Consider the following 27,906-nt stretch of genomic DNA (forward strand, 5'->3'; position numbering starts at 1 on the left):
TTGTTCTTTACTTGACTTTTTCTTTGCCTTTTTTCATAAAACTACCGGATTCTTCCTTAAATGAAGCCATTTCTTATATATGAGTCGCTGAGCGAAAAGGGTCTTCTTGATGAGCCACTTAAAAACTACGCCTGATTGAACGTACTGTCAGACAACAAGATAACATAATCGCAAAGCCCTCTTGGATATTCTTGTTGTATCGTGTCATGGGAGCTGAATATACAAATTCTCTTTGACATCTATTGAACGAGGCTGGAAATACATAGCAAGATCCTTTTTCAAGTTTACTATCAATTTAAACTGCGCCTGTTCGTAGTGGTACAGTAAAAAATACAGCAACCGTGCCCAACGGGACTTTAGTCAAGGTACAGTTGAACTTGCATGGCTGGATAATTTCAAACTAATTCGTCCGCGTTGTAAATTGAGAAATCACATAAACCTTACGTCAAGAAATAGCAACCAAGCGACAACTCAAAGATAGATAAAAGAGGATAGCCAAACACGCAGACTAAATACCATGCTAACTTGTAAGTCGCTCTTATGGAAAAATGCGGCAAGAGGTGTTTCCCTTGCAAGCAAAGTGCGCCCTTGTTTAGGCCCCGTTATCACACACTCGAGACACTTATATAATTCAGCCTCGTCACAGGGAGATGCCATCAGATCACTACACATGACTAAAACATGGAAGGGCAATAAGTCGACAAACTCCGAACGTGTAAATATCGTCAGCAGACGTTCTCTGTTCACAGAAACAAGCCATGCCTGTGCGAAATGCCAGAAAACGTCACAATTGATAAAGTATGTTTTTACACAAAAGCTTAACAAAGAAACAAGAAAAGGCTAAATACCAAAAAAAAAACTAGGATTGAATATCAAACATGAGACTTAGGTATCGAAGTATATTACTAGTATCGTTTACCATTCTTCAGCTAGTGGTTACAAAGTGAGTTCTCCCATAATTGTTACCCTCATGTTCTTATCTTTTGCAGCAGGGAAAAGGGATTTACTCAACTGATTCGCTTTGACACAGTTGCGATTGAAATAGTTTAAGTGGCATTTCGATTGGATTAAAGCATCCTTTTATCTTTTTTGTTTGTTTGCTAGTTGCCCAAACTTTGAGTTTTACTAACTAACCTTGTTATTCATTGTACCCAAAGTACAAAAAACAACTAATATGACCAGCAACACCCCAAAACGTGAAATACTTCCCGATAATGTCGTTCCTTTACACTACGATCTAATTGTAGAACCTGATTTTGAAACATTCAAGTTCGAAGGCTCTGTTAAGATTGAATTGAAAATCAACAATTCTGGAATTGACACGGTAACACTAAATACTATTGATATCGATATTCATTGTGCCAAACTTGGCGATATCGCAGCTTCTAAGATTAATATTAAGGAGGAGCAACAGGTTACCGACTTCGTGTTTCCTGAAGGGACCTTAGCCTCTTTTAAGGATAATGTCATTTTGAATATAAAGTTTACTGGTATCTTAAATGATAATATGGCTGGCTTCTATAGAGCCAAATATGAAGACAAGTTAACCGGTGAAACAAAGTATATGGCTACCACTCAAATGGAACCAACGGATGCCAGGAGAGCCTTTCCATGTTTTGATGAGCCCAATTTAAAAGCGTCCTTTGCAATCACTTTAGTCTCAGACCCATCTTTGACACACTTGTCCAACATGGATGTCAAGAACGAATATATCAAGGACGGTAAGAAGTTCACTTTATTTAACACAACTCCTAAAATGTCAACCTATCTCGTTGCTTATATCATTGCTGAATTGAAATATGTCGAATCTAAAAACTTCCGTATTCCTGTCAGAGTTTATGCTACTCCAGGTAATGAAAAAGATGGACAGTTTGCTGCTGATTTGACTGCGAAGACCTTGGCATTTTTTGAAAAGACTTTTGGCATTCAATATCCCTTGCCTAAAATGGACAACGTTGCAGTCCATGAATTTTCGGCAGGAGCCATGGAAAATTGGGGTTTAGTCACATATAGAGTGGTTGATCTATTATTAGACAAAGACAATTCAACATTGGATCGTATTCAAAGAGTCGCAGAAGTTGTTCAACATGAATTGGCTCACCAATGGTTTGGTAATCTAGTTACCATGGACTGGTGGGAAGGTTTATGGTTAAACGAGGGCTTTGCCACTTGGATGTCATGGTATTCGTGTAATGAATTTCAACCAGAATGGAAAGTCTGGGAGCAGTATGTCACCGATACCTTACAACATGCATTGGGCCTCGATTCTTTGAGATCCTCTCATCCAATTGAAGTACCTGTAAAGAAAGCTGATGAAATCAATCAAATATTTGATGCGATTTCTTACTCAAAGGGTGCTTCTTTGTTGAGGATGATTTCGAAATGGTTAGGCGAAGAAACTTTCATCAAAGGTGTGTCCCAGTATTTGAGTAAATTTAAATATGGCAACGCAAAGACTGAGGATTTATGGGATGCCTTGGCAGACGCTTCGGGCAAGGATGTTCGCTCTGTAATGAATATCTGGACTAAAAAAGTAGGATTTCCTGTCGTCTCAGTTAGCGAAGAGGGAAATGGTAAAATAACCTTTCGCCAAAACCGTTACCTAAGTACAGCCGACGTCAAAGCCGATGAGGATACAACAATTTATCCAGTATTTTTGGCACTGAAGACTAAGGATGGGGTTGACAGCTCTTTTGTATTGAACGAAAGAAGCAAAACCATTGAATTAAAAGACCAACATTTTTTCAAGGTTAATAGCGAACAATCCGGTATATATATCACATCCTATAGCGATGAAAGATGGGCAAAATTGGGAGAGCAAGCTGACCTATTGTCAGTCGAGGACCGGGTTGGTTTGGTTGCTGATGCCAAAACATTATCCGCTTCCGGCTACACCTCAACTATCAATTTTATGAACTTGATCTCCAAGTGGAACAAAGAAAAGTCATTTGTTGTTTGGGACCAAATAATCAACAGCATATCTTCACTGAAATCTACCTGGTTGTTTGAGTCAAAGGAGACTCAAAATGCTCTTGACAATTTCACGAAACAACTAATCAGCAGCATGACGCATGACTTAGGTTGGCAGTTCAAAGCCTCTGATTCCTTTTCTACCCAGCGTTTGAAAGTCACCATGTTTGGTGCTGCCTGTGCTGCAAGAGATGCTGATGTCGAAAGAGCTGCCCTGAAAATGTTTACTGATTATTGTAATGGTAACAAAGAAGCTATTCCGGCATTGATCAAGCCAATTGTATTTAACACCGCTGCAAGAATTGGTGGCATGGAAAACTACGAGAGGATTTACAAAATCTATTTAAATCCTGTCTCTAACGATGAGAAATTGGCCGCATTGAGATCCTTCGGTAGATTCAAAGAACCTGAATTACTGAAAAGAACTTTAGGCTATCTGTTTGATGGCACTGTCTTGAATCAAGATATCTATATTCCAATGCAAGGCATGAGGGCTCATCAAGAAGGTGTCGAGATCTTATGGAGTTGGGTCCAGAAGAACTGGGATGAACTCGTGAAGAGATTACCTCCTGGTCTTTCAATGTTGGGTTCCGTCGTTACCTTAGGTACTTCTGGTTTTACTTCGCTACAGAAAATAGATGAGATTAAGAAGTTCTTTGCCACCAAGTCTACCAAAGGTTTCGATCAAAGTTTAGCCCAATCATTGGACACCATAACTTCAAAGGCGCAATGGGTCAATAGAGACCGTGATGTGATCGACAAGTACTTGAAGGATAATGGATACTTTTGAAGCAAATGAGATTTTTTCCATACATTCTTGTCTTCCTAAATATGTAAATATTTTTCAATGAAAGATGCTTCTTCTATGCTTAACCTATGGTGTGACAACCTGGCAGGGACCATTATTATAAACGAGTATACCTCAATTCCAAAATTTATTGTTCTTTCATTTTACACCCATGCACCGAAAATAAATCTGTACATGACACCAAGCACCGCTTTTTGAAAAGTTTCCGGGTTTTTCTTGAGACGGGAAGATTTTTTAGGAACCAGTTCCTTACCTTTGAAAAACATCTCTATTTTGATACCTATGTATAAGCAGAATAGAACTTTGGTGATACTAACCCATCATACAAACACTCTCTGTAGGAAAGTAAACACAAATATTTCAAAATGGTATGTTAACATATAAATGATTACAGGGAAGCGACCAACTGATTGATACGATATGGTAGAGGAAATCTGACGGAAAGAAGAATCGATGCGCCAAAGATTACCACTGCAAACAAACTAGGATACGGGAAGGAACAAACAAAGCACTTAGAGTTGACCATGAATAGTTTGACGAATACAGAAACTGAAATTCAAGATGATTAAATGCAAATATATTGTGTTAGAGTGGGTAAATATGAATTTGATAGTAGCACATCCCCCAATCCGTTTCCAGATAATTTAGGCTACCGTTTTTTTCAGTTTTTTCGTTTCAGATCATATAGAATTAGTCAAGAAAGAGGAACGATTTTACTAACTATTAAATTTTATCTCCTCTCGTTTATTACAGGTTTTAGTTCAAGATTTATTGCACCCAACTGCTGCCTCTGAAGCAAGAAAGCACAAATTAAAGACTTTGGTTCAAAGCCCAAGATCCTACTTTTTAGACGTTAAATGCCCCGGTTGTTTGAACATCACTACAGTTTTCTCTCATGCCCAAACCGCGGTCACTTGCGAATCATGCTCCACAGTATTGTGCACCCCAACTGGTGGTAAGGCCAAGCTTTCTGAAGGTACATCTTTCAGAAGGAAGTAATCTCATTCACTACACAGATTAAACAAAATCCGCTTTAAAAAAGAAGATCATTAATAAAGTGATTCAATTATGGGACCAGCAGGGTAGGTTTTATCATATATAATATACACTCAGTTGTCACCTTTATTAGTTTTTTTCTGAAAACACTGCAACAAACTGTACTATATATATCATATTCACGTATGTACAACAATATTAAAGTATTGAATATATTTATATTATATCTTTATTTTAATCAACTCTAATTTTTCATTTTTTATTTACATGTTGTGAAAAATGGTGTCCGTGTAAGGTCGATATTTCCCTTACCACCTCAACGTCTGAAAGTTTGTGATTATCAAATTGAAGGGAATCCTCCAATTCGTTGAACGATTCCGTTATTTCTCTGGATGTTCGGCGTTCCTCTTTCTTCATTTGCTTGATTCTCTCCTTTTCTAATTTCTGAAACTTCTGAAGGTTCAAATCTCCCAATCCTTTGATCTGTGTCTTGGCATCTGAGGCCCATAAATCACCCTTTTTACTCTTTCTAGCATCATGGTAAATTTGTTTGGAAAACGACCGCGAAACCGTCCATTTTTCTAGCGTACCTGATGGCGCACATAAATCCATCATAACATGGCCTTTACGTTTGATAGGGTCATTAATAATTCGTGGCCAGGTCTTTTGTGTGTCGTCACCCAGTGATCCAATATCGTATTTGTCACTGATACTCTCCTTTCGTAATTTTTCAATTTCTTTCACAGTCTTTTCATCCTGATGTGATCTTTCGAGTATTAAATAGGAATAATTCAGAACCTCATAGTCACGGCCATTTCTCCTTCCTGTCCCCCGTAGTCTAGAGGCGCTTCCTTGAGAACCATCCCACGAAGTGGCTAGAAGTTTCCCCTTTTTTAACTCTACACTAAACTTCGGTCTCTTGATGCTTTTCTGAAAATTGCAAAACTTCAGGTCCTTGCCTTCTTTGTGGGTGTAAAAGTTTGGATTTCCAACTTGCAAAGGACATTTCCTTTGATGCGGACAAGGTGCAATTACTTTCAAAAAATAATCACTTGCCATGTTTTTCAACTCCGTACGATTCTTGTTTTTACTAGTCATTCCCCTTAACCAGGGTCTAGGTATCTTACCAAATTCTTCCGGGAAATTTTCAGGTCTGAGCATGACTTGTCTAGCTCTTGCTATGATCTCAAATCCCACCGGATTTCCTCGTTCAATGATAACAATATGCCCCCCTGGCGCTAGCATGTTTAAATAATACTCTATATTTTCATCTACCTGGATTGGAAACACGTTCTTATTATGAAGAAGTTGGTGCGTTATAATAATGAGGTCATATTCTTTGAGACCAGGAACAGAAGATCGTAAGTTAGTCATGACACTAATTTTTTTCGTCATTACCTCCCCAATAAGCTCATCCTCCTGAAAAATCTTGTCCTTTTCTTTATTTACATCCTTTTTTTCCTCCATGGATTCTTTTACTTCCACAGCGTCAACAACTTCATTTAGTTGTCTGCTCAAGATGATTTTGGCTCTTTTCAGCATTTCAGCATTGCCTAAAATAACCGCATCTTTTACGTCGGGTCGGTACTTCTCGCCTAAAAGATCATTCAGTGCAACTATACCTGTAGCTGGGCCAAATCCAACATCAAGAACCCTCTTCGGTTCGAAATTCTCAATGCCTAACCTTTTTTGTAATTCTTTCAGGGATTGAAAGACAGAACCGTAATTCTGTAAAAAAATGGACGCTATATGAGCATCAACCTCCATTTTAGTTTTGCAAGGTCGATGTAAGGAATTTGGCTCCTGGATCTCTTTGTAATAATTTGTTGCAACTCTTCTAATATTATTTGGAATATGCAAGGCCATAATATTGTTATTGATTGCTTTGCTCACATCAGGATTTAACTCTAGCTGATCCCGATATGACTGGCCCTGAAGCGTCTTCGGAAGCAATCTGGTTTCTCTAGAGCTAGTTGTGTGAGTCAAGCTAGCTGTCTCATCTCTGTACGACGAAAGGCCATCAATCCCTTTATTGTTTGTGCCTATAAAATCTTCCAAATTCAAACTTCGTAAATTTACGTTTGCGACCTTTGAGATGAATCGGACATTCCGTAGTGAAACATTACGATATCGTCTCAGCATCATTCTTACCTGGATTAGGCGGGTCCACTATACGTTCTACTATTCGGAAGGTTATAACAAGATCCTATTGCTTTTTCAACATGCAATTTTTCATGTAGTGGCGGAAAAAAGAAATGCAGACAGGAAGAACATATGTGAACCGTCTTAGGAAATTCGAAGGAAACAAAATAAAGCTAATAATTGTGCTGTAAGTGTCCGCGCTGAGGAACATTATATTGTCTTATTGGCAGCTATTTATACAGCAGAATATCTAACAACGCAAAATGCTAGGCAGTACTATTATTATTGCCTGTTTATTAGTGATAGTAACTACCATAGCGTTGGTGGCAGTGCAAAAGGCATCGTCCAAGACACGGATTAAACAGAGAAGTTACCAACCATCCATTGTCATTGCAGGCCCCCAAAATTCTGGTAAGACCAGCTTGCTCACACTATTAACCACGGATTCTATGAGACCAACTGTTGTATCACAGGAACCGTTATCAGCGGCGAATTATGATGGTTTCAATATTGCTCTAGTCGATTTTCCGGGTCATGTCAAATTACGCTATAAACTCTTCGAATACCTGAAAACAAGAGCCAAATTCGTCAAGGGGCTGATATTCATGATAGATTCCACAACCGATCCCAGGAACTTAACTTCGACGGCAGAGTTTTTGGTAGACGTATTATCAATTACTGAATCTAGCTGTGAAAATGGTGTCGATATTTTGATTGCATGCAATAAGAGCGAATTATTCACTGCAAGACCATCATCAAAGATTAGAGATGTTTTAGAAAGTGAAATCCAAAAAGTAATTGGAAGAAGAAAGAAATCATTGAATGAGGTTAAAAGAAGAGTCAATGAAGAACAAGATGCAGAAAATGTATTGGACGTTTTACAATCTTCCCATGAGTTTAAATTTGCAAGGTTGGAAGGGTCTGTAGTTGCCTTTGAGGGCAGTGTCAGTAAGAAAAATATTTCTAAATGGCGCCAATGGATAGACGAAAAACTATAGTATACTTTTGGTATATAGATTAGACAAAAAAAGTAATAGTTATTTAGCAACTTTAAAATATGCATAAGCCGATATGTACCCACCAACCTGAGAAGACTATATTAACGAAAGTGTCATTTCGGAAATTTTTTGAAATTAATAAAAAAAAGCACTCACGATGGGGGTCGAACCCATAATCTTCTGATTAGAAGTCAGACGCGTTGCCATTACGCCACGCAAGCTTGTATTATTTGAAGAAATAACCTAATCTGCTATATATAGAGGGAAACTACCCTGTCGAAAAAGACACCATACACTAAGCAACGGTATAATATGCAGCAGATCATGTTGAAAAAAGGGCGCTTACCATTACTCACGTAAAAACCATAATTGTATTTATTGATCAGTAAAATCTTGTGACAATTATTGGGATTTCATTTTTGATAAAGTCAATAATATTATGTATATAGAATGTACTAAAAGTTCTGGTTTTTTGGTAATATACTTCGGTGATGTTGGGTCGTCAATAGTAGTACATCACGTGGTGTACCTAATTATCAAATTGCAAGGTGTCCCAGGCCTTAATTTTCTTCTTCTTTCTATGTCATATGTAGTTCGACCAATTACGGTTATATATCTGTTGCTAGTTTATGCCACTGGAGAACTCAACGTAAATGCTGCTTGAACTCCAACGTTCCCGTCTGAATTGACAAAGGCAAAAATCGAAATAAATTGAAGTGAAATCGTGTCAAACAAACATTACCTTGACTATACGTAGCTATTTATCTTGAAATAATAAACTATGTCTATATATAATTGATATATTTAGTAAGAAAAATGGAGGAAAAAAGAAATCGTAAAATCATTCATTCTTCAGATTATTTCTTACCTTGGTTGGCAACGGCAGCGGCACCAGCAGCGGCAGCTTGTGGGTCCAAGTAGTAAGATGGCTTAGATGGCTTCAAGTTTTCATCCAATTCGAAAACCAATGGAATACCGGTTGGGATGTTCAACTTAGCAATGTCAGCATCAGAGATACCTTCCAAGTGCTTAACTAAACCTCTCAAGGAGTTACCGTGAGCAGCGACCATGACGGTCTTACCGCTCAATAAGTCCTTGGCAATGACATCTTGCCAGTATGGCAACATTCTGTCAATGACCAAAGCCAAAGATTCGGTTTCTGGCAAGACATTTGGGTCAACGTACTTGTATCTTTCATCACCCTTTTGAGAGAATGGAGAAGAAGCGTCGATTGGTGGAGGTGGGACATCGAAAGATCTTCTGTAAGTGTTGAACTTTTCTTCACCGAACTTCTTTAAAGTTTCGGCCTTGTCCTTACCTTGTAAATCACCGTAATGTCTTTCGTTCAATCTCCAGGATCTGTTGACTGGGATCCATAATCTGTCAGCCTTTTCCAAAGCAATGTTAGCGGTTTGGATAGCTCTGGACAACTTTGAAGTGTATAAGACATCTGGGAAGACCTTCTTTTCCTTCAACAATTCACCGGCTCTAGCGGCTTCTTGTTCACCCTTGGCAGATAATCTAACATCAACCCAACCGGTGAATAAGTTCTTTTCGTTCCATTCGGATTGACCGTGTCTAACTAAAATTAACTTTGGCATTTTTGTAATTTACGTTTGTGTGCTTGAGGATTTGAAAAGAAATAAGTGATTACACGATAAAATTATTATCAAGTAGAAGACAAATAGAAGAAGAAGGGAATTTAATGTTTATTTCTTCTTTGTTATATAAGAAACCCAGGTAGACGCTTCACCATATATTGAACATATGAGATCCGCCCTCCTTCCCAACAGCCACAACTGGGCATTATTGTTCATCACGATCATAAAACTCGCTGTCAGCTGAAATTTCACCTCAGTGGATCACTTTTTATTCTTCATCGTTCCGCAGCCTTTTTCCATCAGCTGGCAGGAAATGCAAAGTGGAAGCCCGTTAGGCGAGCATCCTCTTTCCTCCGAGAAAAGAGGAAGCTTATGTGTGGGTGCGCGCTTCAGTATTCTCTCACGATGATAATAAGCAATGAGAAAAGTTTACTTATATGACAATATGGCTATAAATATTTACATACAATTGACACCATTACGCGTCCGATTCAACTTTTATCTGCCAAATAATTTGGCGAACACCTCGCCAACACGATCATTTAGGTCTGTGGTCTGCATTGCGCGTCCCTTGGCCTTAAACCCCAGACGGGAACATTCTCTGGTGATTGTGCAGCCCACGTAACAACTCAGCATGGCATAATCTATCCAGTTTCCTAAAGTTTTGTCATTAGAAAATTCCTCTTTCTCTTCGCGCTCGCAAATTTTGAAATCATACATTGCACGACTAAATGCGAGCATGCATGATATGGCCCCAGTTAAAGTGTCCCCTTGGCCCCCTACTCTCTTGTTGCTACCTTCTTCGTTGTTTGTCAACATGTCATTTTCTCCATTGGGTGAAAAGATCTTGTCCAACTGGCCTTTTTCCACCACAATGCAGTTCAGCTCCTGAGCGATCAAGCTACCCATCTCAGTATGCGAGTCAGCCTGCTTGCCTATAGCATCACTTAATCTTTTGAATTCTACCACATTTGGCGTCAGGATGATTCTACCCTTAGGGTAGCTTCTCAACATCTCTTTTACATCGTTATCTTGAGTTACTAGATAAAGGCCATCGGCATCAATGACCAATGGAATCTTGCCTTCGTGTTTTTCAAGTATGTATTTTATAACATCCTTGATGGATTTCAGCATTAAGGGATCTCTACCTAAGCCAGGTCCAATCACCACAACATGAATCCTATCCAACAACAAATTGATTTTTCTTCTCTGTTCGTCCATATCAACGTCTGATTTGGTGCTACTCATTCGGAGGTACGGATGAACCATCAGGTTTGGAGTGTATGATTTGATGACTGTACCAGCATTGTGTTCGCAGATGACATGAGTCAAATCACACCCCATCAGGGCAGCAGCATTGGCACTGAAGTATGGTGCTCCTGTATAATCTTCACATCCTCCAATAACACAAACTCTCCCGCCGGACTGTCCCTTATGGAACTTTGCCAGTAAAGGTGGTATGCATTTTTTCTGAGCCAATTTTATCAATTCTCTATGTGATAGTTCCGCCAACATCTTCAAGCGTTATCGTAGTGTTCGCAGTAACCCTGTACTACCGTTCTACTTGCACAGGCCACCGTATACTTGTCTACGCCTCTACATATATACCTATTACATCACGCTCCAGGGCACTTCGCATCGTATCACATCACTCCTCGTTCTACCCTTTGCTTACACAAGGAGTTTGTGTGTGGGTGTCCATCTCTTGACGACTCCAAGAACAACCTACTGTCCCCCATGGAAACTTACAACAATGAGCGAGTTGGGTTAGGTTGAATCCCGATGAACTTGAGTATCCCACAACAAACATCCAACCGCCCCCCCCTCATTATGACGCTTATAACGTACAGGATACTTGCTACCCCTGGCGATTTAAACTTCAAAGCTCTCAAGGTCGAACAAGTGTAGGATCTATCGCTCGGAGTATTTCCCCGTTTGAAAAAAGAAGAGAAATAAGGGCCCTTGATTGGTGTCGTATCAAGACAAGCAAGTATATAAGAACATGCAACGCCTGATCGCTCCATTATTCCTAACCTCTTACTTATTTGGAACAATCATTTCGAAAGAAACAAACTTGATATAACATACATAGCTATAGGTTAAAAAAGTACTGTAATCAAATAATATGTTTTCCAGATTATCCAGATCCCACTCAAAGGCATTTCCAATTGCTCTAGGTACAGCAGCTATTGCAGCCGCAGCGGCACTCTATTTTGCCAATCGTAATCAATATTCATTTCTCTTCAATGAATCCAACAAAGTGTTTAAAGGTGACGACAAATGGGTTGATTTGCCTATATCTAAAATAGAGGAGGAATCCCATGACACCAAAAGGTTTACTTTCAAGTTGCCAACGGAAGATTCAGAAATGGGTTTGGTTCTAGCATCCGCTCTGTTTGCCAAATTCGTTACACCAAAGGGTTCTAACGTGGTTAGGCCATACACTCCTGTGAGTGATCTTTCCCAAAAGGGCCATTTCCAATTGGTCATCAAGCATTACGACGGTGGTAAGATGAGTTCACATCTATTCGGCCTGAAAGCAAATGACACCGTTTCATTTAAGGGTCCTATCATGAAATGGAAGTGGCAATCCAACCAATTTAAGTCAATAACGTTGTTGGGTGCTGGTACAGGTATCAACCCCTTGTATCAATTGGCCCATCACATAGTTCAAAATTCCAAGGACAAAACGAAGGTTAACTTGTTATACGGTAACAAAACACCTCAAGATATCCTGTTAAAGAAAGAGTTGGACGACTTGCAGGAGAAGTACCCTGATAAATTCAACGTTACATACTTTGTCGACGATAAACAAGAGGTTCAGGAATTTGATGGCGAAGTCGGCTTCATTTCCAAAGACTTCATTCAAGAGCATGTTCCAGGTCCAAAGGAAGACACACATCTGTTTGTCTGTGGTCCTCCGCCATTCATGAATGCTTATTCAGGTGAAAAGAAATCACCTAAGGACCAAGGTGAATTGATCGGTATCTTGAATAATCTAGGCTACTCTAAGGATCAAGTTTTCAAGTTTTAAGGCGTGTGAAAGCAAAAATAGAGAATCAAGAAAATAGTTATTTTTTAATCATTTTTTGCTTGCCTGAATAAACAAAAAAATAAATACATACATATGTATATATATATATATTCATGGGGTACGCCCAAGACAAAAATTAAAAATCTTTCGGAAAGATTTGACTTCAATCGATGTAACGGTACGAGGAATGCTATTGACAAATAATTCTTAGGCTAAAAATTTGGAGGTAAATAGTTTAGTTTGACCTATCTCATCTTTTTGGACGTCTAAGGTGTATTCAGGAATGGCGTAATTCTCCCAATCAACTTTCTTCTCGTTCGTCCTATCGGATTGCGATAGTTCCATCCAATTAATGCTGTCAAACGGTTTATTACTTAGCGAATCTTTATTCTTTTCCCAAATTATTAAATTATCAATGAACTCAGGATCCCAAAACATACGGTGATTTTCAACTTTCCATGAGGCATGCGATGTATCTGGCTCCACTTCAACGATTTCTAACCAGCGCCTTCTTGGTAAGCACTTGTCCAGCGCTAGAAACCGGGTTTCATCGTATTTCAAGCTAGGTTCGTCGCTTTCCTCATTAATTAACACGTCAGGCTTTTCGTCATCGTCACAAGATAAGTCTAAGTCAATTTCGTTTAGATTTTTTTTCATCCTTGAGGTTGATCCATTTGATAGTTGTGAACTTCTTTTATTATGTTTGATGGAAGCTAAAAATCTGACATGCAAATGAGCGCTCAGCCACCACAAAGGACGCAAATCTCTCAATAGCTGCCAAGTTGCTGGGCTGCCTAGTTCACCCTTGTTAATATCTTGCTCAAAAAAAGGTTTAAACTTCAGTAAGTGTTTAATATCACCATGATAAACAACGCCATTCGGCCAATCATGACTTAGCATGATATCCAGACGATGTTTGATCATGAAAAGGGGAGCAATATCGGACAGCCTTACATGGTACAAGTTCCTTATATTGGCCTTCCAATTGTTCTTTTCTAGATAATTCCAACTTGGTCGTTGCTTATTGAAATCCCATTGTTTCCATATCCCGCTCAACGATCCTATTCTCACACCTTTAAACCATATAACGTTAGAATAGCCCATATAATAAATGTTCTTTGCTACATATCCACCATGCGGTAGAAGCATTAAATGCCTCATCGACTCATGATTGCCACCAATGAAGATGGTAGGAACAGGAGCTTCGATTTCATTATTATAATATGATATGAAATCACCAAGTTTTTGATATTTGGGAGGTATGGCTATTGATTTGAAGTCCTGAGCATTACGGATACTTTGGAAATCTCCAAGAATTATTAATAAATCAATGGGAGTCTTGGAATTGATTCGTGCAACCTCTTTATAAATCTGGTTTAGTTGACCATGACAACATCCTTGTACAGCAATTCGTAATTTAGTCATTAGCAAGGTGGTGAACGCCTTTTCACATTCATGGTCATCTATACGTTCACGTTCTTCATTTTTGCTTTTTCTGGTTACTTTTTCAGAATAGTAGAAAAGTATAAGCACTTGTGCAATGATGAAAAAAGCAAAACTGAACAAATACAAAAATAAATAAATAACAAGTTATTGAATAACTAAATAAATAGAGTATGTATAAGGAAAACTTTATGTAAATATATATAAATAGATATACTTAAATTAGTGGGTCAGTGGTGGGTAGGTGCAAACACAAGAAAAAGTGCAATTAAAGGAGGGTATGATTTCTTTTGTAAAATACAATGAAGAATAAAACTAGTAGGCCCTTATAGTTGGAGGGACAGAAGGACATTCCTTTTCGTCCAAAGTATGATCAATAACCTTTCTGTACTTCAAAGTCACTGGAACAGCGACGTCCTTCTGCCAGGATAAAGTGTGCTTCATCCAATGCTCATCATCTCTGTTTGGATAATCTTCTCTTGCATGAGCACCACGGGATTCCTTTCTATTAGCAGCAGAAACGGCGGTCTGTGAGGCACAAGTTAGCAGATTTTGTAGCTCTAAAGTTTCGACCAGATCGGAGTTCCAGATCATTGATCTGTCTGTGGTTTTAACGTCGGCGAATGTCTTCTCCACAGCCGTAATGTTGCTAACACCTTCATCCAAAGACGATTGTGTTCTGAAGACGGAGACATCCTTTTGCATCGTTTGCTTCATATTCATTCTAATTTCCGCGGTAGATCTTGAGCCATTAGCATTTCTTAGTTTATCCAAGTTTGCAATAGATTCTTTGCCTAAATCGGAAGGCAGTGGTTTGTGTGGCAGCCCCGGTTGTAAAGTGTCAGCCACAGTGTGGGCAACGGCACGACCAAAGACAACAAGGTCCAATAGGGAGTTGGCACCCAATCTGTTGGCACCGTGAACAGAGACACAGGCGGCTTCACCACAGGCCATTAAACCGGGGATAGGCTTATCTTCACCGGTTTCTTCATCAATAGTCAAGGCCTCACCACTCCATTTGGTGGGGATACCACCCATGTTATAGTGTACTGTGGGAATAATTGGAATTGGTTCCTTGGTAACGTCTACGCCAGAGAAAATGGCTGCTGTTTCAGAGATACCTGGCAACCTTTCCTTAAGGACTTCTGGGGGCAAGTGACTCAATTGCAAGTACATGTGGTCCTTTTTCTTACCAACACCTCTACCTTCTCTAATTTCCATCGTGATTGCTCTGGAAACAACGTCTCTACAGGCCAGATCCTTGGCCGTGGGAGCATAACGTTCCATAAATCTTTCACCTTCAGAATTGATCAAAAAACCACCTTCACCACGAGCACCTTCAGTAATCAAACAACCAGACCCATAGATGCCTGAAGGGTGGAATTGAACAAACTCTAGATCTTGCAAGGGAAACCCGGCACGCGAAACCATGGCATTACCATCACCTGTACATGTGTGAGCGGAGGTACAGGAGAAGTATGCTCTACCATAGCCACCAGTGGCAATAATGGTCTTGTGAGCCCTGAATCTGTGGATGGTACCGTCTTCTTGGTTGTAAGCAATGACACCCACGACCTCGCCGTTGTGGGTCAAAAGATCTAGCGCAAAGTATTCAATGAAGAAATGCGTGTCGTGCCTCAAGGCCTGACCGTAAAGTGTGTGCAAAAGCGCGTGCCCCGTTCTGTCCGCGACAGCACATGTTCTGTAAGCCTGAGCACCTTTACCGTACTCCTTAGTCTGACCACCAAATGCCCTTTGGTAGATCTTACCGCTCTCGGTTCTCGAGAAAGGCACACCGTAGTGTTCCAGCTCGATGATCGATTTGGGCGCCTCTCGAGTCATGTAATGGATAGAGTCCTGGTCACCAAGCCAATCGGATCCCTTCACGGTGTCGTACATGTGCCATTTCCAGTTGTCCTTGTGCATATTTCCTAGTGCGGCGTTGATACCACCTTGAGCAGCGACAGTGTGAGATCTGGTAGGGAAAAGCTTCGATATACACGCAGTCTTATAGCCAGCCTCAGCAAGACCAAAGGCGGCTCTAAGACCCGCACCGCCGGCACCGATCACCACACAGTCGTACTCATGGTCTATTATGTGGTACTTTCCGTCTGCGGAAGTGGAGGTAGACCCATTTACGGAGCCTTGTGTCTGGCGAACCAAAGCGGAAGATGCAAATGTCCTTGCACTCTTGAGAAAAGCCAGCTTCGAAAGCGTTGATTTCTTTAGCGATAGCATCTTTGTTCTCGTTCTTCTTCGATACTGTGAGGTTTTTTTTCTTTTTATCTTCAATAAGGGGGGAGGTCGAAGAAAGAGACTAGTGAAAAGGAGAATGAAGGAGACGAGAGAGCGAAGTACTATTAATTGACTGTTTAGTGTTTACTGGTAATGATACGAACTGAGTTCAACGTCCCTTTGACATGACGAAAGATCAGGGTCAAAGATGCCAGAATATATAACGGGTCCGTGCAAGCAAACAGCCAATAGAAGAGGCCCGGATCCCTTGGTCCAGTGGTTGCTCGGCGCCGCGTTCTGCGCTCTGATTGGTCCACCCCGCCCTCATGGGCATGACTCCATTACGATTATCAACAGGTCTGCTTCCTTGCCTCAGACGATTATCGTCATTCACCACTCCTATCGGCGTGCGTCCAAAGTGCAAAGTAATGCGTTTGGTATTACTGTGTTGGTGGTGACCTGCATAGCTTACTTTATTACCTGTTCGGAAGCTTTAGTAGGTGAAATCCAGTATTACCCGGAGAACGTTTTATTTGTTCGTGCTATTATTGTGCTGTGAAGCCATGGAAGAAGAATAATCGATGATTAGTAGAAAGAAGAGACAGGGAGAAAGAAAGAGAGAGAGGTGAGGTGATGGAAAACGTTATGAAAGGAGTTCGCATTGCAGATATGAAAGGCAAAGATGTTTCAGATGATTCTGGAAGGGCACACAACCACGTAATCAACAGCAATGCAGCCACGGGAATCTCGCATGCGTCTGACTCACCTTTAATAGGTGGCAGCGGAAGCAATAGCAATAGCAATAGCAATAGCAATAGCAATAGCAATAGCAGAAGTAGAAGTAGAAGCAGGAGCAGAAGCAGAAAATCTAGTGGGACTGCGGGTGGTCTGCTGAAGAACCCACCACTACTTGTAAACAACGAAGTTCTTCATGCTAATGTGCCCTCTGCGTCGCACATCGCAACCAATAATGGTACGCTTGACGTTAGCATAAATAACCCTGACCCGCAGGTGGTTGATGTTGTGGCGCGCCACTTGATACGGAATCCGACCAACAGCCTGCATTTGCAAGGTGGGGACATAACGAGAGATTTGTACAAGTGGACGAACGAACACCCTTTGTCACCCTCGCAGCACCAATACCCGAATCAACCGGCCCTTTCCACCTCGATACCGTCGCAAGCGCCCTCTTTTTCGAACCGTAAGAGGTCGATGAGTTTTTCTGCCGCTTCTATAGCATCCTCGTCTCACCTCAACAACAACTCGGAGGCGAATGCAAACCTTCTAGCGGGAATCGGTCTGGCGCCTGCATCGATGACACACGAAGAGATCAGGGCCCCCGGCGGGTTCAGAAGATCGTTCATCATACAAAAGCACAGGAAACATGACGCCAACGCACCTATACCGAATTTCTTCGCCAGGAACTTTATCGAATTTCTGACCTTGTATGGTCACTTTGCCGGTGAAGACTTGTCCGAAGAAGAAGAGGAGGAAGAAACCGAAGAAGAGCCCGAGGAGGAAGCTTTGGAAACGGAAAGCACCCAGCTGGTTCCCCGTGAGCACGAGCGCCATCCTCACAAATCGTCTACAGTGAAAGCAGTACTGTTGCTGTTGAAATCATTTGTCGGGACAGGCGTGCTCTTCCTGCCCAGGGCCTTCCATAATGGTGGTTGGGGGTTTAGCGCCCTCTGTCTGCTCTCATGTGCCCTTGTTTCTTATGGGTGTTTTGTCTCGCTGATCTCTACTAAGGACAAAGTGGGTGTCGATGGGTACGGTGACATGGGTCGGATACTTTACGGGCCCAAGATGAAGTTTGCCATCCTCTTGTCCATCGCTTTATCACAAATTGGTTTTTCAGCTGCCTATACTGTTTTCACTGCAACTAATTTGCAAGTCTTTTTCGAGAATTTCTTCCATTTGAAACCGGGAAGCATCAATCTAGCCACCTACATCTTTGCGCAAGTACTCATTTTCGTTCCACTGTCTTTGACGAGAAACATCGCCAAATTGAGCGGGACCGCGTTAATTGCGGACCTGTTTATTTTATTGGGGTTGGTTTATGTTTACGTTTACTCCATTTATTACATCTCCGTTAACGGGATTGCATCAGACACCATGCTTATGTTCAATAAAGCGGACTGGTCCTTGTTTATTGGTACTGCTATCTTCACCTTTGAAGGCATAGGTCTTCTTATCCCTATACAGGAGTCAATGAGACATCCTAACCATTTCCGACCATCATTGTCTGCTGTCATGTGTATTGTGGCAGTGGTGTTCATATCTTGTGGCCTCTTATGCTATGCAGCTTTCGGTGCCGATGTGAAAACCGTTGTTCTATTGAATTTCCCACAGAATAGCTCGTACACACTCACTGTTCAACTGCTGTACGCATTAGCCATTTTACTATCCACACCGTTGCAATTATTCCCCGCGATACGTATCTTGGAGAATTGGACGTTTCCCTCGAACGCATCTGGTAAACATAACCCTAAAGTCAAGTGGTTGAAGAATTACTTCCGTTGTGCTATCGTTCTTTTGACGTCCATCTTAGCATGGGTAGGTGCCAATGATCTAGACAAATTTGTATCACTAGTGGGCTCCTTTGCGTGCGTTCCGTTGATCTACATATACCCGCCACTGCTGCACTTCAAGGCGTCCAGTATATCTGGAACTTCAAGAGGAAGACTTCTATTGGATTTAATTGTCATAAGTTTCGGAGTTGCTGTCATGGTTTACACGTCGTGGCAGACCATAAAAATGTGGAGCAACTAATGCTGCATTTCCGACCGCGCACAACCATGCACAGACAAACATACACATATATTTATGTAAGTTAAACAGGCATATTTTTTTTTCAGTTCATAATTATTGTCTGCATATGCTAAAGTTGTTACTTTTGCTTATTTGGCACTTCCGAGTTTACCCGGATGAGAGTTTAGGCTATAGAGAAGAATCACTGAATTTTGCCACCCGTGATAACTAAATTAACATTAAGAGGATAGAAAGAACTGTCAATTTTCAAAGGAAATTAGAACACAAAGAAAAGTATAATTGAAGTACTTTTATCGACACTAATTTATAAATCCAAGAAACAGAAAAGTGTAAAAAATGCCACCAAAAGAAGATTGGGAAAAATATAAGGCGCCTTTGGACGATGATGATAAAAAACCCGATGATGACAAGATCGTACCCTTAACAGAGGGTGACATTCAAGTACTGAAATCATACGGTGCTGCGCCATACGCAGCCAAACTAAAACAAACTGAAAATGACTTAAAGGACATTGAAGCAAGGATCAAAGAGAAAGCCGGTGTCAAGGAAAGTGATACAGGGTTGGCACCTTCTCACCTCTGGGATATCATGGGTGATAGACAGAGATTGGGCGAAGAGCATCCCTTACAGGTTGCTCGCTGCACGAAAATCATCAAAGGTAGTGGTGAAAATGACGACTCCACGACGGATAATAATAATGACAGCGTCAACGGCAACAGTAATAGCAATCAAGAGTCTGCTGATGTGGATGAAGACGATGAAGACGCTAAGTACGTGATCAATCTTAAGCAAATTGCAAAGTTTGTCGTCGGACTAGGGGAACGTGTTTCCCCAACAGACATAGAAGAAGGTATGCGTGTGGGTGTTGACAGATCAAAGTATAATATCGAACTTCCATTGCCCCCAAGGATCGATCCATCAGTTACCATGATGACCGTCGAGGAAAAACCTGATGTTACCTATAGCGATGTCGGTGGCTGTAAAGACCAAATTGAAAAATTAAGAGAAGTCGTCGAACTGCCCTTATTATCTCCAGAGAGGTTTGCCACTCTAGGTATTGATCCACCAAAAGGTATATTATTATATGGTCCACCAGGTACCGGAAAAACGCTATGTGCGCGTGCTGTTGCTAACAGAACTGATGCCACCTTCATCAGAGTCATTGGGTCCGAACTGGTGCAAAAATACGTTGGTGAAGGTGCTCGTATGGTAAGAGAGCTATTTGAAATGGCACGTACCAAAAAGGCATGTATCATATTCTTCGATGAAATTGATGCTGTCGGTGGTGCTCGTTTTGATGATGGTGCAGGCGGTGATAATGAAGTCCAAAGAACCATGTTAGAACTGATTACACAATTAGACGGGTTCGATCCTCGTGGTAACATTAAAGTGATGTTTGCCACCAATAGACCTAACACTTTAGACCCTGCTCTGCTGAGACCTGGTAGAATTGACCGTAAAGTAGAATTTTCATTGCCCGACTTGGAAGGTCGTGCTAATATTTTCCGTATTCATTCTAAATCAATGAGTGTGGAACGTGGCATCAGATGGGAACTTATTTCAAGGCTGTGTCCAAACTCCACCGGTGCAGAATTGAGATCTGTTTGTACAGAAGCTGGTATGTTTGCCATCAGAGCAAGAAGAAAGGTAGCCACCGAAAAAGATTTCTTAAAGGCTGTTGATAAAGTGATTAGTGGGTACAAGAAGTTTAGTTCAACATCTCGTTATATGCAATATAATTGATGTACTTTTTTATATTATATATTACGAGAAGAATTAAGAAAACAAGATGACAACCATGGAAATAAAAGGTTACTGAAATGTTTCTTGGAAAAAGAAAACAAAAAAAAAAGTCGGTTATATAATGCTTAAGAGAAGGATCCACATCCATTAGTTGTTATTATTGTCATTATTACTGTTACTATTATTATTAATGCTTTATTGAAAATTAGTAGTATTATTATCTATCATTCCCACCAACTAACGAGCCCCATGCCATCTGTTTGGCAACTACCTAATAAGGCATATGCTGGAGGTTTTTCTGTTTGTGGAGCTTCCTCATTTTTACCTTCAATCTCTTTCTCCAATTGAGCTTTTTCCTCTAACTCGCGTTCTTTCGGAGATTTAGGTTTTACATCAACAAAAACTTCTCTTTCGATTCTAAACCTGATTTTTTCATTCACATCAAAATATAGTTTCGTTTCTTCATCCATAGGCCAAATCCACGCACCTTCCTCGGGCGTATAATAGCATCCTTCAAATAACATATTCTGTGGAATGAATATATCATCAAATATACCTAACAATGATACCTTTATACCCTCTGCTGTGCACTTGGAGATCCATCCGGTTACTATTTCACCTAAAAACGGTTTGAAGACGACGGCTCGAAACGTAACGTTAATATAGGAGGATCCATCACCAGGCTTCAATTGGCCCTCCTCGACTACCAATAGGTCATAAATTGTTATACAAAGACCAACATTGGGAATAATCTTGTTGGTGAACTTGTTATTTAGCTGATGAGTGATTGCCGAGATTGTATCGCGATGGAATTGATCAGGCGGGATTCGTACCAAGTCTGCAATCTTGGAGAGGATAAACATGTCTTCCTGTTTAGTATGTCTACCGGTGTAACCGAAATTCGAGATCTCTTTATGCTTACCGATGATTAAAAAACGATCTTGAAATCTGTAAACTTGATTTGAATATTTATTATTACACTTTATTATGAAATTTACCAATCCGTGTAACGCGACTGAAAATTTGTCAAGTGAAAAATTCAAGCGATGAGCATCGGATAGTTGATAATGGCATACATTGCAACTGGTTTTTTCCAAATCAGTATCCTACGAGCAGCTTAGCACATATTTTGAAGACTTCATAGTTGTATGAAAAAGTGGGAAGATGTCAAAGAAATTTAACTCCAAGAACTCTCAAAGATACGTGGTAGTACATAGACCTCATGATGATCCTTCATTTTATGATACGGATGCATCTGCACACATTTTGGTTCCTGTCTCCAATCCAAATAAGGTCTCCAATCCAAGTAAGACATCCAACGAAGCAGGTCTTCGAAAAAGAGACCTAGCTTCTGAGAAACCGAAGGATAACAATGCTCACGTGGGGGAGGCAGCGTTATATGGTATTAGCTTCGACGACTCTAAATATGACTATACGCAACATTTAAAGCCTATAGGTCTTGACCCCGAGAACTCCATCTTTCTAGCCTTGAAGGACAAAGAAAAAAAGACTGAAAAGAAAAATATTGAAGACATATTTATCGAGCCCAAATACAGACGTGATGAGATCGAGAAGGATAATGCCCCACCTGTTTTTCAACGAGGCATGGCCAAGCCAGAATATTTACTACACCAACAAGACACCACTGATGAGATTCGAGGATTCAAGCCTGATATGAACCCTGCATTAAGAGAGGTCTTGGAGGCTTTAGAAGATGAAGCATATGTTGTTAATGACGACATTGTAGTCGAAGATCCCAGGAGAAAGGCACCGGCCAAGGAGAATGACTCCGGAGAAGAAGAAGACGATGTTTTTGCCCAACTATTAGGAGGCGGCGAAGCAAAGGATGAAGACGAATTTGAAGACGAGTTTGATGAATGGGATATCGATGGTGTTGAAAATTTTGAGGATGAAAACTACGTCGAAGAAATGGCACAATTTGATAAAATTGAGAATCTTGAAGACTTGGAAAATATAGATTACCAAGCCGATGTCCGAAGATTTCAAAAGGATAAATCTGCTCCAAAAGAGTTTGATTCGGATGATGGGTTTTCTAATGCCGGCTTGGAAAGTGTGAACCCCTGTGAAGGGGAAGATGTTTTGGGTGAGTTGCCCTCTATACAGGATAAAAACAAAACGGGAAAGAAGAAAAGAAGAAGCCGTCAAAAGAAAGGTGCAATGTCCGATGTATCTGGATTTTCCATGAGTTCTAGTGCCATTGCACGTACAGAGACCATGACGGTTCTGGATGACCAATACGATCAAATCATCAACGGCTACGAGAACTACGAAGAGGAAATAGAAGAGGATGAGGAGCAGAATTATCAACCGTTTGACATGGCGGCGGAGAGATCTGATTTCGAGTCAATGCTTGATGACTTTTTAGACAACTACGAGCTAGAAAGCGGTGGCCGGAAATTGGCCAAAAAGGATAAAGAAACTGAAAGACTGAAGGAAGCTGCAGATGAAGTAAGCAAGGGTAAACTGTCCCAGAGAAGAAATCGTGAAAGGGAAGAAAAGAAAAAGCTTGATAAAGTCACCAACACACTGAGCAGTTTGAAATTCTAAAAGAGTAGTAGATCGAATGGACCAGCAGATACCATAACATACAGGTGCAATCTGTATATAAATATATATACATATATATCCTAAAGCAGATTATTCATGAGACTAAACTGCATGTGCCATAGCACTCCGGGTAAAAGTAGCCGAACGCGGCGGTGCTGTTTTCGAGGTTCGGAGAGCGAGAGAGAGGGGCGGGGGGAAGGAGGTCGATTAATTATTGTTTAAGCGAATTAGTGTTTTGGTATAAAGGCTCCCGCTGGGTTGTTGTACAAATAAGTCCTACTTTGAAACAAATCAGAATTTATCTTGTCCTGTCCTCGGTTTTTTCGAATAGAAAAGAGCACTTAACGAGCAATTATATTAACACAGTAAGTAAAAAATGTCTAACGAAATTGATTTACTACAGAAACAAATCTCTGAGTTGCAAGATTTGGTCAAGAAGCAAAGTCTAATTATCTCGAAGACTGGAGAGCGTGTCCTAGAACTACAAGTAGCCAAACAAAAGAATGCTGTCTCTGATTTTGACTCGAAATTTTCAAAATCCATTTCTAAGAAATCAGGCTCCACAGCTCAATTCGATGCGACTGATTTCGCCACAAACGAAGATCTAGTGGAATTGGTCAAAGAACTGCAAGGGGAGCTAAATTTCATTGAGGAAAGGTCTATCAGAAGACTTGTCAATTCTATGAAAAAAGGGGACGACGATGTTATAGCGCCACTACCAAATGCGGATGGTGATATCCCTGACACTTCGGACGGTGTCTTCCCTAAGTCATTAAAGGAGTTTAGAGACATAGCTGACTTAAAGCTGATTAGACTTGCTAAATTCTACGAAAGATTGCCACCAACCTTAAAGGAACAAGAGGATTTTGAAAACTTTTTAGAAGGTAAAGTAGAAGCGTTCCATATTAATGAAACTACCGACGAAGAGGTTTCTAAGGAACTGGAGAAATTTTCCAAGAATGAACTAGACGATGCTTTTAACGACGTTGCTCGTTATTTGGGTCTCTCTTTGAGAAGAGGAACGGAAATATGGTAAAGTTGAAATGAAAAAAACTAAAAAAACCGGGAAGAACTGAGTATTACAGTATGTCTCCCCCCCTCCTCGCATAGATAGTTTAGAGTATGTTATATACAGCTTTCTTTAAGGGTACTTATGCTCATCATATCGCCGCCATATAGAAACCAAGAGGTGTTGCAGTGAATAGGAAATAGAAAAAATCAACTCGAAGTTTTAGTCATTGAATCGAGCCATCACTCGTCACTTAAACTCGAGTCCCGTGGCACACTTCTCCACATGTCTCTCTTATATATCATGTCCCTAATCACCTCACCATCATCTTGTTTTTTTAGCAAACCCGTTCTGATTGGCTGCGGCAGCCCGCTCCTTTTTTCGCACTTAAAATCTGGCAATGGTATAAATGTGCATAGGGACTACGCCATGTTTGATTCCTTCATAAAGCCCCAGAAATAGTACACAACTGCTAATCACAAGCCTTGCGAATAATCAACGATGTCCGCCATGATGGTAAAACTGGGGCTTAACAAGTCTGTGTTGTTATTGAAACCCTCCGTCTTTTCAAGAGCAGCCGCTTTGAGCACCTCGAGAAGACTCCTTTTTAATACAGCCAGGACAAGCTTCCTGTACACTTCATCACTGAAGAACATAGCCACTGAAATGAACACCAAAGCCGCCATTGCCGAGGAGCAAGTATTAAATAAACAGAGAGCGAAAAGACCTATTTCTCCACATCTAACCATTTACCAGCCACAATTGACTTGGTATCTATCTTCTTTACACCGTATCTCGTTGGTTTTCATGGGACTGGGATTCTACTTGTTCACTATGCTCTTCGGCGTTTCCGGTTTATTAGGCTTGGGGTTGACTACTGACAAGGTCTCTAATTGGTACCATCAAAAGTTCTCCAAGATTACCGAATGGTCCATAAAGGGCTCCTTTGCGTACCTGTTTGCGATCCACTACGGTGGCGCCATCAGACACTTGATCTGGGACACGGCTAAGGAACTGACACTAAAAGGCGTGTACAGAACTGGTTACGCACTTCTTGGCTTTACCGCCGTCCTCGGCACTTATCTATTAACTTTATGATCCTTTGAAACCTCATATCTTTCTTTACACATACATAAAAATAACTAATTATATATATATATACATATCTATATATATGAAACAGCACTTATTTATTCTTTTAGAGCTTTTTATTTTAGGCCGAACGATGTCAGCATATTTTTATTTTTCCTTTTTATTTTTCCTTTCTATTGGACAATAGAGAAAATAACAAAAGAGAGGAGGTCAAGAAAGAGGCCAGAAGCAGGTACCGTGAAAACAAGCGACTTTAAACAAGCAGAAGCAATATCAAAGGATTCAAAATAAGTTTTCCCCGAATATTTGTCGAGATTATTTGTTTACTGGAAGGAAGATAAGAATAAATACAGACAATCCATTTTTCCCTTGCAGGAGTAAAGGAAAAAACAATATTTTCGAGGAATAAATAAAAGTGTGGAGAGACACCAGAAGCAACGAAGAGAAGAAGGAAAGCAACTGTCTGAACAAATTCATTTTTATAACTAATATCGCTATAGAACCCTCTTTAGTGAAATGTACTTTCCTTTTTTAGGCAGATTATCAATAACGGACTACATCATAGTCATCTTAGTGTACATCGAAAGTATTATATCATCAGTTCTTAAACTTATACCGCAACCGATGTTTGGCCTTTTCGAATGGCTGATCAACTTTTCAACGTGCTCTGATGACAATACCATCGAGGAAAAGTTAAGAGCTGCTCCAACCATCCATGAAATGTGCGCAATTTTCGATATATCTATCGAAGACCATTTAGTAAGAACTGAAGATAACTACATTTTGACATTGCATAGAATTCCACCAATTTCTAAAAACAGGTTCAACGATAAAGTGGTCTACTTACATCATGGTCTTTTGATGTGTTCCGACGTTTGGTGTTGTAATATCGAGAGGCATAAAAACTTGCCATTTGTATTGCACGATTTGGGTTACGATGTTTGGATGGGTAATAACAGAGGCAACAAATATTCCACCGCTCACTTGAATAAGCCACCAAAATCAAATAAGTTTTGGGACTTTTCTATCGATGAATTTGCATTTTTTGATATCCCAAACTCGATTGAGTTCGTCTTGGATATAACAAAGGTAGACAAGGTTATTTGCATTGGGTTTTCTCAGGGTTCGGCTCAAATGTTCGCAGCTTTTTCGTTGAGCGAAAAGTTGAACCGAAAGGTCTCCCATTTCATAGCTATAGCTCCTGCCATGACTCCTAGGGGTCTGCACAACAGAATTGTGGACACTCTGGCTAAGTCATCGCCCGGTTTCATGTACCTTTTCTTCGGCAGGAAAATTGTGTTACCTTCTGCCGTGATTTGGCAAAGAACTTTACATCCAACACTCTTCAATTTATGCATTGATGTAGCAAACAAAATTCTCTTCAATTGGAAATCCTTTAACATTTCGCCGAGGCAGAAAATTGCTTCCTACGCAAAACTTTATTCCACGACCAGTGTAAAATCCATCGTTCATTGGTTCCAAATATTGAGATCTCAGAAATTTCAAATGTTTGAAGAATCTGATAATATGCTAAATTCATTGACTAGGCCTTACCAAATTGCCAATTTTCCCACTAGAACAAATATCAAAATTCCTATTCTTTTAATTTATGGCGGTATAGATTCCTTGGTCGATATTGAGGTAATGAAAAAAAATTTACCTTTCAACTCTGTCTTTGATATAAAAGTTGACAATTACGAACACCTGGATTTGATTTGGGGCAAAGACACTGACATTTTAGTTATAGCTAAGGTACTGAGGTTTATTGAATTTTTCAACCCTGGCAATAACTCACTAAAGACAAACCAGTTACTACCATCCGCAAATTTAGTTGAGGAATTGCCAACCGCTACATGGAACATGTCTCATCCTCCCCACGAATACGGCAATAAAATTCAATCAGCAGACCGTTCGCCTTTGTCAGTACAGGCTGATGAAGCAGATGAAAGACCGAGCGTTGATAAGGCGAGGTTCCTAAGACGAGTTTTCTCTACAAGTGCCATAGATGAGGATAAAGAAAGCGAGCATGAAGACGACACGGAAGATAAGATTCATAAGGAGCAGCAAAGAAGATTAAGTGCTTATCTTGAATCATCCAATGATCTACGACAATTAGACGCTAATTATTCAACCACAGCGCTAGATGGTTTGGGCAAGGAATAAAAGTTGCGGAAGCCGCCCTATCTAAATGTCTTCACTTAAAATGGCACCATCAATATTAATTAACAAATCATTATGATAAAGAAGGGATATAAGTATGCTTCATAAACAATAAATAGATGGAAAATGCAGTATGTAATATTCGTATGCTTGCACTCATCGGAAGGGTGAAATGCTGGTTCCTTAACACTGCTCTTATTCGGGTTAGAGGAGTCACGTGCCGCTCTTTTTTTTTTTCCAGTTTTTTTTTCACTGATGGAAGAGAAAACCTCTACATAATAAGGTAATTTTGCATATTGATTGCCAATGTGACGTTGAAATGGACAACTCAAATA

The 27,906-nt window shown here is 40.3% G+C and overlaps 16 protein-coding genes and 1 non-coding gene across 17 annotated transcripts; 10 read left to right on the forward strand and 7 right to left on the reverse strand.

Moving 5' to 3' along the window:
* Window positions 1-517: 517 nt before the first annotated feature.
* On the forward strand, window positions 518-3,760 carry APE2 (metallo-aminopeptidase; the record flags this gene model as incomplete). Its single annotated transcript, XM_056229281.1, has 2 exons — window positions 518-798; window positions 1,183-3,760. The coding sequence occupies 2 exons, from the start codon at window positions 518-520 to the stop codon at window positions 3,758-3,760; spliced, it is 2,859 nt and encodes a 952-aa protein (XP_056083315.1).
* Window positions 3,761-4,198: 438 nt separating this feature from the next.
* Window positions 4,199-4,777, forward strand: RPS27A (40S ribosomal protein eS27; the record flags this gene model as incomplete). The annotated part of the gene is made up of 2 exons (XM_056229283.1): window positions 4,199-4,201; window positions 4,532-4,777. 2 exons carry the CDS (start codon window positions 4,199-4,201, stop codon window positions 4,775-4,777), a joined length of 249 nt encoding a protein of 82 aa, XP_056083316.1.
* Window positions 4,778-5,026: 249 nt separating this feature from the next.
* RSM22 (tRNA methyltransferase RSM22) lies at window positions 5,027-6,919 on the reverse strand (the record flags this gene model as incomplete). The annotated part of the gene is made up of 1 exon (XM_056229284.1): window positions 5,027-6,919. The coding sequence occupies one exon, from the start codon at window positions 6,917-6,919 to the stop codon at window positions 5,027-5,029; it is 1,893 nt and encodes a 630-aa protein (XP_056083317.1).
* A 260-nt stretch (window positions 6,920-7,179) lies between these two features.
* On the forward strand, window positions 7,180-7,914 carry SRP102 (Signal recognition particle receptor subunit beta; the record flags this gene model as incomplete). The annotated part of the gene is made up of 1 exon (XM_056229285.1): window positions 7,180-7,914. One exon carries the CDS (start codon window positions 7,180-7,182, stop codon window positions 7,912-7,914), a length of 735 nt encoding a protein of 244 aa, XP_056083318.1.
* Window positions 7,915-8,063: 149 nt separating this feature from the next.
* On the reverse strand, window positions 8,064-8,135 carry Skdi_11.trna5R. The gene has a single exon. It is a non-coding gene; the product is annotated as a tRNA-Arg (tRNA).
* A 636-nt stretch (window positions 8,136-8,771) lies between these two features.
* Window positions 8,772-9,515, reverse strand: GPM1 (phosphoglycerate mutase GPM1; the record flags this gene model as incomplete). Its single annotated transcript, XM_056229286.1, has 1 exon — window positions 8,772-9,515. One exon carries the CDS (start codon window positions 9,513-9,515, stop codon window positions 8,772-8,774), a length of 744 nt encoding a protein of 247 aa, XP_056083319.1.
* Window positions 9,516-10,013: 498 nt separating this feature from the next.
* On the reverse strand, window positions 10,014-11,030 carry NNR2 (NADHX dehydratase; the record flags this gene model as incomplete). Its single annotated transcript, XM_056229287.1, has 1 exon — window positions 10,014-11,030. One exon carries the CDS (start codon window positions 11,028-11,030, stop codon window positions 10,014-10,016), a length of 1,017 nt encoding a protein of 338 aa, XP_056083320.1.
* A 610-nt stretch (window positions 11,031-11,640) lies between these two features.
* MCR1 (cytochrome-b5 reductase) lies at window positions 11,641-12,549 on the forward strand (the record flags this gene model as incomplete). The annotated part of the gene is made up of 1 exon (XM_056229288.1): window positions 11,641-12,549. The coding sequence occupies one exon, from the start codon at window positions 11,641-11,643 to the stop codon at window positions 12,547-12,549; it is 909 nt and encodes a 302-aa protein (XP_056083321.1).
* A 207-nt stretch (window positions 12,550-12,756) lies between these two features.
* DBR1 (RNA lariat debranching enzyme) lies at window positions 12,757-13,974 on the reverse strand (the record flags this gene model as incomplete). The annotated part of the gene is made up of 1 exon (XM_056229289.1): window positions 12,757-13,974. One exon carries the CDS (start codon window positions 13,972-13,974, stop codon window positions 12,757-12,759), a length of 1,218 nt encoding a protein of 405 aa, XP_056083322.1.
* A 333-nt stretch (window positions 13,975-14,307) lies between these two features.
* SDH1 (succinate dehydrogenase flavoprotein subunit SDH1) lies at window positions 14,308-16,230 on the reverse strand (the record flags this gene model as incomplete). The annotated part of the gene is made up of 1 exon (XM_056229290.1): window positions 14,308-16,230. The coding sequence occupies one exon, from the start codon at window positions 16,228-16,230 to the stop codon at window positions 14,308-14,310; it is 1,923 nt and encodes a 640-aa protein (XP_056083323.1).
* A 666-nt stretch (window positions 16,231-16,896) lies between these two features.
* AVT3 (Avt3p) lies at window positions 16,897-18,999 on the forward strand (the record flags this gene model as incomplete). Its single annotated transcript, XM_056229291.1, has 1 exon — window positions 16,897-18,999. One exon carries the CDS (start codon window positions 16,897-16,899, stop codon window positions 18,997-18,999), a length of 2,103 nt encoding a protein of 700 aa, XP_056083324.1.
* Window positions 19,000-19,335: 336 nt separating this feature from the next.
* RPT1 (proteasome regulatory particle base subunit RPT1) lies at window positions 19,336-20,742 on the forward strand (the record flags this gene model as incomplete). The annotated part of the gene is made up of 1 exon (XM_056229292.1): window positions 19,336-20,742. The coding sequence occupies one exon, from the start codon at window positions 19,336-19,338 to the stop codon at window positions 20,740-20,742; it is 1,407 nt and encodes a 468-aa protein (XP_056083325.1).
* A 224-nt stretch (window positions 20,743-20,966) lies between these two features.
* RPC25 (DNA-directed RNA polymerase III subunit RPC25) lies at window positions 20,967-21,605 on the reverse strand (the record flags this gene model as incomplete). The annotated part of the gene is made up of 1 exon (XM_056229294.1): window positions 20,967-21,605. The coding sequence occupies one exon, from the start codon at window positions 21,603-21,605 to the stop codon at window positions 20,967-20,969; it is 639 nt and encodes a 212-aa protein (XP_056083326.1).
* A 301-nt stretch (window positions 21,606-21,906) lies between these two features.
* On the forward strand, window positions 21,907-23,310 carry LTV1 (ribosome biogenesis protein LTV1; the record flags this gene model as incomplete). Its single annotated transcript, XM_056229295.1, has 1 exon — window positions 21,907-23,310. The coding sequence occupies one exon, from the start codon at window positions 21,907-21,909 to the stop codon at window positions 23,308-23,310; it is 1,404 nt and encodes a 467-aa protein (XP_056083327.1).
* Window positions 23,311-23,686: 376 nt separating this feature from the next.
* On the forward strand, window positions 23,687-24,346 carry MRP8 (Mrp8p; the record flags this gene model as incomplete). The annotated part of the gene is made up of 1 exon (XM_056229296.1): window positions 23,687-24,346. The coding sequence occupies one exon, from the start codon at window positions 23,687-23,689 to the stop codon at window positions 24,344-24,346; it is 660 nt and encodes a 219-aa protein (XP_056083328.1).
* A 474-nt stretch (window positions 24,347-24,820) lies between these two features.
* SDH3 (succinate dehydrogenase cytochrome b subunit SDH3) lies at window positions 24,821-25,417 on the forward strand (the record flags this gene model as incomplete). The annotated part of the gene is made up of 1 exon (XM_056229297.1): window positions 24,821-25,417. One exon carries the CDS (start codon window positions 24,821-24,823, stop codon window positions 25,415-25,417), a length of 597 nt encoding a protein of 198 aa, XP_056083329.1.
* Window positions 25,418-25,927: 510 nt separating this feature from the next.
* TGL1 (sterol esterase) lies at window positions 25,928-27,574 on the forward strand (the record flags this gene model as incomplete). The annotated part of the gene is made up of 1 exon (XM_056229298.1): window positions 25,928-27,574. The coding sequence occupies one exon, from the start codon at window positions 25,928-25,930 to the stop codon at window positions 27,572-27,574; it is 1,647 nt and encodes a 548-aa protein (XP_056083330.1).
* Window positions 27,575-27,906: the final 332 nt, after the last annotated feature.

The sequence above is a fragment of the Saccharomyces kudriavzevii genome, assembly GCF_947243775.1.
Source record: "Saccharomyces kudriavzevii IFO 1802 strain IFO1802 genome assembly, chromosome: 11".
NCBI lineage: Eukaryota > Fungi > Ascomycota > Saccharomycetes > Saccharomycetales > Saccharomycetaceae > Saccharomyces > Saccharomyces kudriavzevii.